The sequence below is a fragment of the Bos indicus genome, chromosome 23 (assembly GCF_029378745.1).
Source record: "Bos indicus isolate NIAB-ARS_2022 breed Sahiwal x Tharparkar chromosome 23, NIAB-ARS_B.indTharparkar_mat_pri_1.0, whole genome shotgun sequence".
Lineage (NCBI taxonomy): Eukaryota > Metazoa > Chordata > Mammalia > Artiodactyla > Bovidae > Bos > Bos indicus.
In genome coordinates, this window is record NC_091782.1 from 9,643,735 (window position 1) to 9,656,012 (window position 12,278).

Genomic DNA, 12,278 nt, shown 5'->3' on the forward strand with positions numbered 1-12,278 from the left:
CTGCTGGGAATGCACACCCCACCCAAGCCTTCCCCACTTAGCTCACTCACCCCCACTGTCGTGTTTCTTTGGGTCATCAGCATTTCTAGAGCCCCAGGCAGGCCAGCCTAAGGCCCATGCAGAGCCCACCCGGCTCTGACCCTCAGCCTCCTCCTCCCTCTAGGAGGCCTTGAACTGCCCTTGGGCCCCACTGCCCTCTCCTGAGTGCTAGGGGGACAGAGGGGGCAGCACCCACCTTGGAAGGAACATGACTCTCCCTGGATCCTAGAAGGGGGCTCCACAGATACGGGGGCACCTGGGGAAGTCCTGGGCTGAGTGTCAAGCCCTTGGGTTCCAGGCCAGGCCCTCTGTCCAGACCCAGCCCAGCAATCACCATAGAGGGACCCGGACCACTGAGGGGACAAGGTGCCTAGGCAGGGGGTGCGGTCAGAGAGCTGCCCCTGCCCTTCACATCCAGCTCCCTCACTCCACCCCTGCCTACACTACACTGGGCACTGAGTAGACTCTATTCTGGATGGCAGCCTCAGGGAGCACCCTGCAAAAGCAAGATGATGGGTGTGAGAGCTCCTTCCCCACTCCCTCCCTTACATACGTATTTATTGAGCACATAGTAGGCACTGCACACACACACAGTCTCACACGGACCCCCAGGAGAACAGACTCCCGAGCCTGGCCCCCAGGAGTAGCCCCCCAGGCGGACAGAGGGGCCTGACACGTGATTGAACGGCCCACCCCACCTCTCACACACACCCACACCTGCTCCACACCTGGGCCCCGCCAGCCCCCAGTCGGGCCCCTCCAGCGCTCTGTCAGGTATCAGAGGAAGTGGGGCGGGGGGAGCGGGCAGGAAGGGGCAGCTCAGGCAGCTGCCGTCTGGGGCCTCGCTGTGTCGCTGGCTCTGTAATTTACCCCTGGCAGGGCCCAGCCCCTGAGCAGCTCGCTCCCCACCTCCCAACCTGCCACGGATGCCAGCTGCTGTGAACACACTCCCACTTGCAGAGGACAGCATCCTCGTGACATGGGTGTGATGTGGACGCACACCCACTGGAGCCTAAGCAGACAGACACTCCCACAAGACAAATAAGCTTGCCTATGGAGGCATAGGAGTGCGCGCGCGCGTACACACACACACACACACACACACACACACACACACACACACACACACAAAATGGACAGACGCACAGGGCTGGGGGGAGACACACACATACACAGAGATACACCTGTGCCATACACCTGGCCCACCTGGCCACGTGCCACACACTCATCTCCAGGACAGCCACCATCCCAGCACCTGTGACCTGGAGACAGGACCCACAGGAGGGGAGGGCTCTGGGTGCTGGGAACCCTGTACCCACTCTCTCAAGAGGAGCATTTACTGGCTGGGAGGGAAGGAGGGGATCAGGTTATGGTTGGCCCCTCCCTGCCCAGGGACTCTCCAAGACCCCACCCGAGGCCAATCCAGGAAGCAGTCTCCACTGCCCTCCAGCCCTGTGTCCCTGTCACCCAGTTCCTCCTTCCCTGTAACCGCAGGGCCTCCAGCTTCGGGCTGAGCCAGGGGTCCGACCGCAGGCCCCTCAGTGGATGTGGAGCCGGGGTGCAAAACCATGTATTTATTTTTATTAGAAATGTTCTTGGTATAAAAACAATCATGCGCTACACATTGTCGTCAATAACCATCACCAGACACCCAGGCACTGAACTCCGTGTCATCGGCGGGAGGGGCAGGCGGGCAGGCGGGCAGCACACGCGGCAGACGGCGGGGGGCAGGCGGGAAGGCTGCGGGCCGCGGGCACGCACAGAGGTCACGGAGAGGACGCAGCACTTGGCAACACACTCGGGATTTGCTTTTGTTTTGGCTTTTTTGTGTTTTGATTTTTTTTTTCTCCTTTTTTTCTCTTTAGCGACATGTAGGATTTGGTGAATCGGCAAAAGATGGCAGGGAGAGGGAAATGAAGGCGAGGAGGGGGCTGAGGACAGGAAAGAAAAATGAGAGACGGGCGGAGCACAGGAGAAGAGACGGGAGAGAGCTGGAGACGGCAGAGACGGAAAGAGAAGATACAGAAAAAGCAGAGGGCACACAGACAGAGACACACGGCGAGAAAAGGTGATACAGAGAGAGAAGAGAACTCAAGACTGGGATGGAGACTGAGGGAGTCACCAACAGGACAGGCAGAGACGAGGGGGGAAACCAGTGCCCGAGCCTCGGGGGTTTGGGGCGGGGCGGGGCCGGCGCAGGACGCAGGCGCTCGTGGCCTGAGGCTTCCCAGCCCCCCAGCCTCCTCCTGGCCCCGGCCCGGCTTGTCCAGGCCACCCAGCAGTGACTGCCGGGGGTCCCACTGTCAGCAGCACCAAGCCACGTCCGCGGGAGCCCGCAGGCGGTGAGGACATCAGCTGGGCCCCTGGGCGTGGCCCTGGCCGGACGCACCATCCACAAGGGTCTCCGTCCTCCTCCTCCTCCTCCTCCTGGGCGGCTCCGGGGGCCGAGCTAGATGGCATGATTGGTGTAGGTGACGTAGGTCTGTTTGGTGGCCAGCGCTGGAAGGAGAGAGACCGGGGAGCGAGGAGTCAGGGGCTGTCTTCATCCAACGCCCCTTCCGCAGGCATGGCCCTGCCCGGGGCATCAGCACCCATCCCACCCACTGAGCACTTCCCCCCCCCCCCACCCCCCGACCCATCCCACCCACCCCCACACCTGGGCTGCCGGCCTGGCGGGCCCATCCGTCTTCACCTCGTCCCCCTAGGCGGACCCTCCTTGGAGCTCTCCCTGCTGACGCCATTCCTCTGTGAGTATCGCCCCCCAGCCCCCACCCCACGGAGTCCCTGTGTGCTCCTGATCCCACGAGGCTTTAAGAGGATCGTGTTTATTTCTGATATGATACAGTCTTCAAGTATGACCAGGGGAGAGTTTTTCAGACATGCAACACACACTTTGGAAACACACATGTAAAGAATATATACAGACACACAGCCTTGGGGGAATGAGCAGAAATGCAGACAGAGGAGATGAGGGAACCAGAGAGGGGCCTCAGGGGGCTGGGCACTGGGGTGTGTGCCTAACTCGGCCCTACTCCCACGCCCGGGGAGATGGTGGGAGATGGAAGTCCTTGGGACCCCTCCCCCTCCCCCACCGGGGGTCCTGTCTCACCCCAGCCCTGAGCCCCTCTTATCTGCATGCATCAGTCCGGCTTCCGCTCACCCATCACGGGGCCAGGGCTGCCTCTCTGGGTGTCTCCCCTCCCCGCAGCCACGGTCAGGGAACCATGCCAGCCCCCCACCCCACCCCGGGCATCCCAAGTGCCTGCACTGCCACCCCACTGGAGTTCACACCTCACAGCAGCCTCAGGAAGAGGCCAGGTAAGCACCACCCTCTTGGAACACTGAGGAGCTGAGGCCAGATGGGTGAGGAGCCCAGCCCGAATCCTGGGGTTTTTTCTGTCCTGCCAGGGCTCAGGGTCTCCCTCCATGACCTGCAGACAGCTCGGGGGAAGTCGGGGAGGCTGCCTGTGCTCTCTCTGCCAAGAGAGCAGAGTGGATGTGGGACATCGCTGTGCCCTCGGTCATAAAACTGCCTTGACTCTGTCAGGACCCTAACAGCTCAGAACAGGGGGGAGCATCTACCAGGCACAGCCAGGGGCTTCTGCCTGGAGAAGGTGACATGGAAGACGGCAGGATGGTGGGTGGCACCCTGACCACCCCCAGCTGTCTGTCTACCAGTTTTCACTGCCAAATTAAGGACCATATTTCCCAGACTCCCTTGCAGCCCAGAGTGGCCTCATGTGACCACATTCCTGCTAATGACAAGTGTCAAGGGCTGTGTGCAGCGTCCACACATTTGATGAAAATAGACTGTTCCCATGCACGAGGAGTGGGAAATGGACCTTTATTGTTTTAAACCACTGAGATTTGGCAGAATTATTTGTTACCATAAAATGATCAAGCTCATTCTTTGGGGGAAAAAAAATAGATTGTTTCCTCCCTACTTCCTCTCTTTTCCGTCCTGTGGCCAGAAGCAACATCTAGGTCGAGTAGCCCCAGGCATGAGGACAAGGACAACCCTCTAGGACCCGACGGAAAGACAAACAGAAGGAACCCAGGTCCCTGCTGCTACCCGCCATGCACTACAAGATCAGAGAGAAACAAATCTGATTTGACCACTCTGTCCTGGGGCCTCTTTGTCATAGCAGCGTGACCGGAAGCTCACTCATACAGCCGGAACTGCAGCAACCCTCTCAGAGGGTCCCCTGGGTGTGGAAAGAAGCAAGGTTGCCAGGATGGGGTGAGCAGGGGGGACACCAGGGGACCAGTGGGGAGGCTAAAGGAAGAACTCTCTCCTGGCCCGGGCTGAGAGTGGCCTTGGTAGGCAGATGAGCTGAACTAGTCCCTGTCAACGGAAATATCCAAGCAGAAGATTAACGATCACTGGGCAGGGGCAGGGAATTTCAGGTTTTAGGTGCCACCTGGACAGGTGCTACTGGAAGGTGTCCACGACACCCAGGACAGCATTAAGAACCCAGCACAGCACTGCGCAGTGTGTAAAGGACACCCACCTTCATTTCTAAAACAGCCTACGTCCCTCTGGGAGGCTGGAGGACCGAGGGTGGACAAGGAGCACAGCTGTGACCTCAGCCAGCTCCTCCCCGCCCTGCGAGGTCTCCGGGCCTACAGCAGGAGGAGAGCGGCCCTTTTTGCTGAGAGTTCCTTCCCTTCAGCTGCCCCTACATCCCTGCCCACTCTCTCCCCCAACCTCAGAAAAAGAGCCGGCCACTGACTGTGACTCTCACGTCCGTGGGCCAGGCTACTGAGCATCAATTCCCCAGGGCTCCATCACCCCTTGGGTGAACTGATAAAACTGAATTTCCAAACCTGTAAACCCATCGGCAGCTCCTGGCTCAGAGGGGAAGGAAAACCTCAGCAGCAAGATCGCCACTGACTGCAGGGGCCCGGGAGCCTGAAGTGAGGGCGGTGGGGGCGCAAGGAGAGCGGCGGGGACAGAGAACGTAGCAGGGAGGGGAGGGACAGCTGGGCCCCTCCTCTCCCTCCAAGACCAGAGCTGCCTCCTCTAGAAAACCCAATCCGTGGGTTTCAGGACCCAGAAGCACCTTCAGCCCTCCGCTATAAGCCAGCAGCCCCAGAGTCCTTCAACGGAGCCTGAGTCTGACCATCTGGAAAATGGGAGCAATGATTCCGCCCACGGCCCCCAGGAGCTGAGGCTCATAAGGAAGAGCTCTGGCCACTTGAGGTCCCGCCCTGCCCTCACTGGTGTAGGGGATCTCAGCCTCTGCCATGCAGACTTTCTAACAAATTGAACCTCTCAGAACCTCAACTCCCTCATCTGTAAAATGGGGTGATCATAAGCCCTTACCTGCTCTCAGAAACCGGGTAGATAGAAATACTCCCTAAACCCTGAAAAATGGTAGGTGAAGGGGCCGGGCTAAGATATCCATGAGGACTGGATGGGGCCAGCGACACTCCAGGGGCGGCAGCTGCGTGGAGGGGGCGGGGAGGAGGTGTGGCCCAAGGACCCAAGCCCATCCCTCACTGATGACTCCCGGCTGCTGGCTTTCAGTGTCGCTGTCTCAGCTAACAATTAGCTGGGCAGTGGTGGCAGAAGCTGTCAGCCCCCATTTGTCGTCCCCATGTTTTCTCGCCTAATCTGCCTGCAATCGGGCCCCTGAATTATTTATTCTGTTGTTTGTTTAAAGATACGTGGCCTGCCAGTGACAGAGTGAAAAATGTCCCTGCTCCACGGAATGACACCTCCCCACTCCTCTGGCTCACACCCCCACGATCTGGCTGTTCCCAGAATTAATCACCCGGCTCCCGCCCAGCGCCTCCATGGCCGCTGTTGTCCCCGAGCTGAGAAGGTGGGGGCGAGGGAGCCGGCCTCCAGTCCTCAGTGCAGGGGTCGGTGGGGAGGACCAGCTCTCACCCTGCCCTCTCGGGAAGCAGGAGGCTGGGAAAGCTGAGTCTCCCTTGCCAGGCCCGCACAGGGACCTCTCCTTGTCCCCAGTCCCCAGGTGCCAGTCTGAGTAGAGGCAGAGGCAACTGTGTCAACGAGGTGCCATCAGTCCCACCCCTGGGGTTCCCTCTGGCCGGTCACAGCGCTATGCGTGCCACCCTCCGGGGTCAGGGTGCTCTCTCCTGTTAGACACGGGGGTCTGAGCGAGCTGATACCCACTTGCTCTCATGAGCCCTGGAGCAAAGCGGGGCCTGGGGGCATGGGACCCAAGAAGGGTGAGTCTCCCTGGGAAGGAGGAAAAGGAAGTCAGGAGTGTGGGGTGGGAAGCAGCGAGGGGTCCCAGCTCAGGACAGAAGGACCTAGTTAGGGGCTGCCCTGGGGGTTTCTGCACATCTGAGTGGACGTGAAAGACCAGAGGTGGGAAGGCCCATGAGGACACTGCCCCTTCCCATCACAGGCAGAGGGTCCACATGGCATCTGAAGGGAGCCCCAGGCTGTGTGTAGGCACAAGGAAGTTGATGCCCTGGAAAGAAGAGTACGACCATAGGGAATAAAATGTCATTTGGTGGAGGGTGTGGCCAAGAGTTATCAGGGGTGTTGAGCAAAGGAGGGGCATGCTGGAAGCCAGGTACTTGGCTCTGCACAGAGAGACAGGGAGGCCGGATGGAGTCAGAGTCAAGAGAAAGACACAGTATGGCCAGCTAGTCATGACCTTGCTCTGTGACCTCAGGAGAATCACTCACCCTCCCTGGGCCTCAGCTGGGGATCCAGCCCAATCCAGGCCTCACAGGACAGCTGTGAAGACCACTTAAAGGGGAGAGATCTCTGGGAAGTGAAAAGTCCTGTTTGGATGTGGGGAAGGACTTTCCTCCTTTCTACAGCTGATAACTTTTTCTACAGGTGGGAATGACTGATAACGGAAGATGCTTCAGCCAGAGCCCCAGGGAGGGGAGCCTGTGGGAGGGCCTATCCCAGCCCAAACACCTGCTAGGGAGGTCTCCTGTTTCTCCTGATCTCTTGGTGGGTGACAAAGGGGCCCTTCTCTGGAGCCTGTGCTCACCAATCTCCCTCCTGGTGTTCCCAACAATGTCCACTTGCGGCCTTTCCCCCAGGACTAGAGGGAGGAAGCAGAGCACTGACCTGAGGGGCCACCGGATCTGAAACTCTCCTGGGAAAGGGGCTCTTCACTCTGCCGCCTCCAAAAAAAGGCCCCCAAGACTCCCAGAAAGCGGGGAGGCAGGAGGGGCTGCTATTTTAACCATTCGGACATTTACAGGGGGTCCAGGGAGGGAGTCCAGGTCTGCGGTGGGACCACAAGTTCCCCTGCACCCTGTCCACCCGGGAGCAGTCGGAAGCGAGGCCCGTACAGTCCCAGCCCACAGGTCAGAGGCCTCGGTCTCTACTTGGAGGCAGTGGGACATCACCTGCTGCCACGAGGCCCCGGGGAGTCCCTCGCCTATCTGAGCCTTCCTTTTCTCATCTGTTGTTTAATTGTTCAATTGTGTCCAGCTCTTTTGTGATCCCATGGGCTGTAGCCCTCCAGGCTCCTCTCTCCATGGGATTTCCCAGGCCAGAATACTGGAGTGGGTTGCCATTTCCTTCTCCAGGGGATCTTCCCCACCCAGGGATCAAACCCGGGTCTCCTGCATTGTAGGTGAATTCTTTACCATCTGAGCCCCCAGGGAAGCCCTTCCTTATCTGTAGCCTCAAATAATTAAAAACCACTGCTTTCAAGGTTGCTGTGAAGATGAAAACTGGTTCCTGCAGGGGTGGCCCAGAGTCGGGGTTCAAGAAATGGTCACCCAACCTGTCCCTCCCATGCCCTACCTCTCTCTCCTTGGACATCCCCCTACCAACCACTCTGCAGGCCCTGCTCCCCACCCTAGGCCTCACTTACCCATCCCAGGACCAGTGTCCTGAGTCCCCCCTCTCTCAGGACCCTGCCTTGGGGCAGCTGGACAAAGTCAAGCTGAGGGATTTTAACTGCTTCCAGACAGCGCCCTCCTACCCAGGGAGACTGAAAGGGCCAGAGTCTCAGGTCACCCTGTCTAACCAGGCCCCCCACGGACTCTTCCTAAGTGGGCATAGTTCCCTGGAAGGGAGAGGCAAGAGTCCCCTTCCCAGGACGGGGCGGGGCAGATTAGGCTGTTGCCCACTGTTGCCTCAAGGCTCTCCTCTGGGTGGGAACCCCGCACTTTGGCCTCAGGGCTCTCCCTGTGACCCCATTGGACCAGACTTGGTTGGGAGCGGGGAAGCGGGGACCTGCTCCAGGAAGAGGGCGGGGCCGGGCTGGTCCAGAGGAGAGGGGCGGGGCTTGGGCTGGTCCAGAGGAGAGGGGCGGGGCCTGCGCTGGTCCAGAGGAGAGGGGCGGGGCCGGGCACTCACCGGGGGCTTCCAGGTTCTCGCAGAGCTCGGACTTGGCCTCGCCGTTGGGCCGGAAGCTGCCTTTCTGCGTGAACTTGTTGGACATGGTGGCGGCGGTGACGACGGCTTTGAGACTGCGCTTGCGCTTGGGCACGTTCTGCTCCGGGTGGAAGAGGATGATGTACACCTTGGGCATGTAGAGCATCCCCAGGGACACCGAGGCGCTCAGACTCACCGAGACCGTCAGCGTCGTCGTCTGGATGTACAGCTGGGGGCGGGCCGGGGGCGGCGTCAGAGCGCGCTCTGCCCCGGGCTCGCGGGGGCCCTGTCCGAAGCCCACCCCTCAGACAGACACAGCTGGCGACCCCGCCCTGTGTCCTGCTGGTTTCTGGCGGAAGGGAGCCATGGTATAGAGCCTGAATTCAGCCTGGCTCCACCACTGTCACTATGTGATCTTGGACAAGCCACATCCTTTGGGCCTCAGTTTCCTCGGGCATGAGAGTTCTAGTCCTTACCTCATAGGGTTGTTGTGAGTTTGAAATGATTTAATAAATGGCAAAGGCATGTAAAATATCTGGTATGTAGTCGGTGCACACAAGTGTTCACCACTGTTACGTGCTATCTGGGAAAGGCCCAGGGGCGGGGCTCTCAGGGGACAGCTGACCCTCCCCTGAAGCAGCACCCTGCACAGGGCTGGGAGTGAGGTGAACATCGGGAGGTGCCTTGTAGTAGCTCCCGGTGGCCATGGCACAGCACTGTGGCCAGGACCCCCATTCAGTGACTGTCCCCCCCATGCCACTCTGTACAGAGCAGGCAGCTGGCACAGGAGCCATGGCACCCGTCGTGATGCACTGATGGCAGCCCAGTCAAAGCTCATTTCACGCTCACTCGCCAGCACTAACAGTGACAGATGTTTAGCAAAATGAAAGCCCATTAATCTGGGTGTCGGGTAATCCATTCTTCAATAGTGGGGCCTTCCAGGCAGGGCCCGACAATTCCCACTGCCCCAGCCTGGGATCCCCTCCCCACCTCCTCCTTCCCTCCTGGGCCTCCAGGTCTCAGCTGCCTCTCTGGCCTCCTCAGCCAGGGTAGGGCCAGGGGAAGCCCAGGCTGTGGCCCCCAGGTCTGGGTATGGGAAAGCAGAAAATGCTCTCTGCCTCCTAGATTTGCCGTTTCTGAGCCTGGGATCCCTCCCCTGGGGCCTGGTTAATGTACCACCTCCTCCAGGAAGCTCTCCCTGACTCCCAGATCCTAGCCAACCCCCCAAGACAGCCTTCACTCCTTGCACCCAGCCCAGCAGTGGGGGACCTGGGTCTAGACTTGAGTCCTGAGGTCACAGGGGCCCTGGCCTCGTTGGAAAGTCTCCTGAAGGGAGGGGCCAGGTCCTCCTGTTTTCATATTCTCCCAATCCCCTGCCCCTCTCCATAAATACCTCATGACCTGAATCTGAAGGGCCTTCATCTCGGCCACCCTTCCCCGGGGTTCTTGCCTTTGGGAGGGGGCTGGAGAAGCTGGAGGGTCTGAGAGGAGAGAGCTGTGTGACACCGGGGAAGTCTCATTCCCTCTCCAGCCCTCAATTTTCTCATCAGCACAATGGGATGATGGCACCTACCTCACCCAAACCACCAGGATACCCACGCACAGACTATGAGGTCACATGAAACTTACAGGGGGTCCCGAGGAGGAGGCTGGGAGTGCGGAGAGGCCACCGTTCAGAAAATGTCACAGACCCAGGAAAACAAGAGCCTGCTCCCCAGTGAGCACACACACCTCTGTCCTCACACACAACCCACACTCTCACCCACGGGCACAGCACTACCCCCAGCATGTGGATGGGAAAGGTCATGACTAGCCAGTGGAGGGTGCCAGCCACCTCGCCCACCCCTGAGATGGCATTGGGGCCCCAGGGTGGAAGGGGTGGAGGGGTCCAGGCTCCAGAGTATCACAACAGACCCTTGGAGAAGAGAGTGGAGGTCTGGATTCAGCAAGAACAGGCATGCTATCTCGGTCTTCACCATTGACTGGGGGTTCCCTGAGGACAAGGCATGCCTCTGTCATTAGATTTGGGGGTCCCTGAGGGCAGGGGTGTCTCTTCTTTCACACTGGGGATTCTTGGGTGTATTTCCAGGATAGATTCATCTTAGGTCATTTGCCCCCACCTTGGTGATGGGGGGAGGTACGGTTGGGCCAAAATGAGGTTGGTGGGACAGGGCTCAAAGACCCCTCTCTGGGCGGAGTGAGGCCTGCAGTTGACACAGTCCTGTGTCGGGGTCCAGGGACTGGGTTCCAGACTCCACTCTGCCCTGACCCACTGAGGGATGCTGGGCCCCCTCCACCAATACAGGCAGAGCTTGCTCCATGGGCGTGAGCACTCGGTTTAACGCCTTGAGTTCTGAGTAATTTTTGAACAAGGGGTGTTCATTCTCATTTGGCACCAGGCCCTGAGAACTATGCAGCCAGCCCTGCATACAGGCCTCAGTGTTTTCAGCCTAGGAGCCTTTCAGCACACAAAATACAAGGAGGGGCAGAAAAAGACCAAACCTGAACAAAACTGCCCCCAATCTGTTGGAGTCCCTCTCCTGGGGGCTCCTTTAGCCGTCCCCAGGCTGGAGGTGGCCGGCCCTGTGCACAAAAGTGGGGTTGGCACCCCACCACTGGCTCCAACACCAATCGGGAGCCCCCCAGGTGAAGGTACACATGGTCACCAGGAGGTGGTAGCATGTTAACCCTATCAGAGAAACAGCGGTCCTCTGAACCTCTAGCTGCAGGGCCGGGGCCTGGCACAGATGCAAGTCTCCAAGGCAGGCTTCCAGGGTGTGCTGGCACCTGCTCTCCCCTCCGCCCATCCCCCAGCCCACGCTGCCCCCCTTCCTGCTCCCCTCTTCGACTTTGGTCAGGCCCTCGCTCCTCTCAGTCCTCTGCAAGGAACCCTGCACCAGCCTCCCAGGCCCCCCTCCCCGAGTGAATGAGGCTGTCAGAGCCAGGTTTGATGGGGGAGGACAGAGGTCACCTGGGGTGGGGCAAAGGGCGTGGACAGGAGCCGCTGTGGAGGTGGATGGCGAATTTCCTGGTTTTGCCCTCAGCCTGGTGGGAGGCTCTGAGGAGTTCCTCCCACTCTGGAACCTGGTGGGTCCTGAGATCGTCAGAATCTATGAACCACACAAATGAACTTCCCCACAACCTGGCTGGCCTCTGAGGCCCACCTTGACCTGCTGGAACAGTAATCCCACTGGGTGGAGAGAGCGCACCCCAGTCTGCTCAGGGTGATGGCACGTGGCTGTGGAGTTGAGCCCTGGAAATCCGGCCGCCTGCTCACCAGAGAGACCCCAGTAGCCTGGGGGATGGGGGGGCCAAGCATCTGTGAGTGTACACAGTACTAGATACACACACATGCTCACAGAGCCACACCCATGTCCCCGAACGACGCCGCATTCATTCACACATCTGAACTCACAGCCACACATTCCTGACTCAGATACACCTGGGCTCTCACACACACACACTCCTTCATGTACCTGGATACACACCTGTGTACACACACAATGCACTCACATAATCTGTACACACACCTAAACACACACCTGCACCTACACACCTGCACACACACCGTTGACCACGCACACTTTATCTGGACACTCAGACACATTCACACAGCCACGAACCCTCGGTACATACACCTGCCCATCCCCACTCAACCTGTGAGCATACACACACACACACACACACACGCACACACTGCCATCCACTGCTCAGTGTGCACAAAAAGGCAGGGTGCACAGTGGAGTGGGGCTACTGTGGGGAGCTGTGTTACAGGTAGAGAAGTGCATGTACACACACACTATAACACACACTTCTATTCCCATACACCCATAACACAACTCCCCGCAGTAGCCTCACTCCACTCCACCCCATCTACACATGTGTGCGTGCACACACAAACATACACACACAC

At 59.1% G+C, this 12,278-nt stretch overlaps 1 protein-coding gene across 3 annotated transcripts in view; it reads right to left on the reverse strand.

Annotated features, from left to right (window-relative positions):
- Positions 1–1,598: 1,598 nt before the first annotated feature.
- The window catches only part of GRM4 (glutamate metabotropic receptor 4), a 114,624-nt gene continuing 103,944 nt past the window's right edge, over positions 1,599–12,278 (reverse strand). The window contains exons 10-12 of one of the 3 annotated variants that reach the window (XM_070777844.1): positions 8,562–8,594; positions 8,348–8,483; positions 1,599–2,538 (exon numbers count right to left, since the gene is read on the reverse strand). In XM_070777844.1, the coding sequence (XP_070633945.1) occupies positions 2,489–2,538; positions 8,348–8,483; positions 8,562–8,594 (219 nt within the window). In that variant the 3' untranslated portion in view covers positions 1,599–2,488. Of the gene's footprint in view, positions 2,539–8,347; positions 8,595–12,278 lie in introns of all 3 variants that reach the window. The other 2 variants (XM_070777845.1, XM_070777843.1) reach the window with 2 other exon arrangements.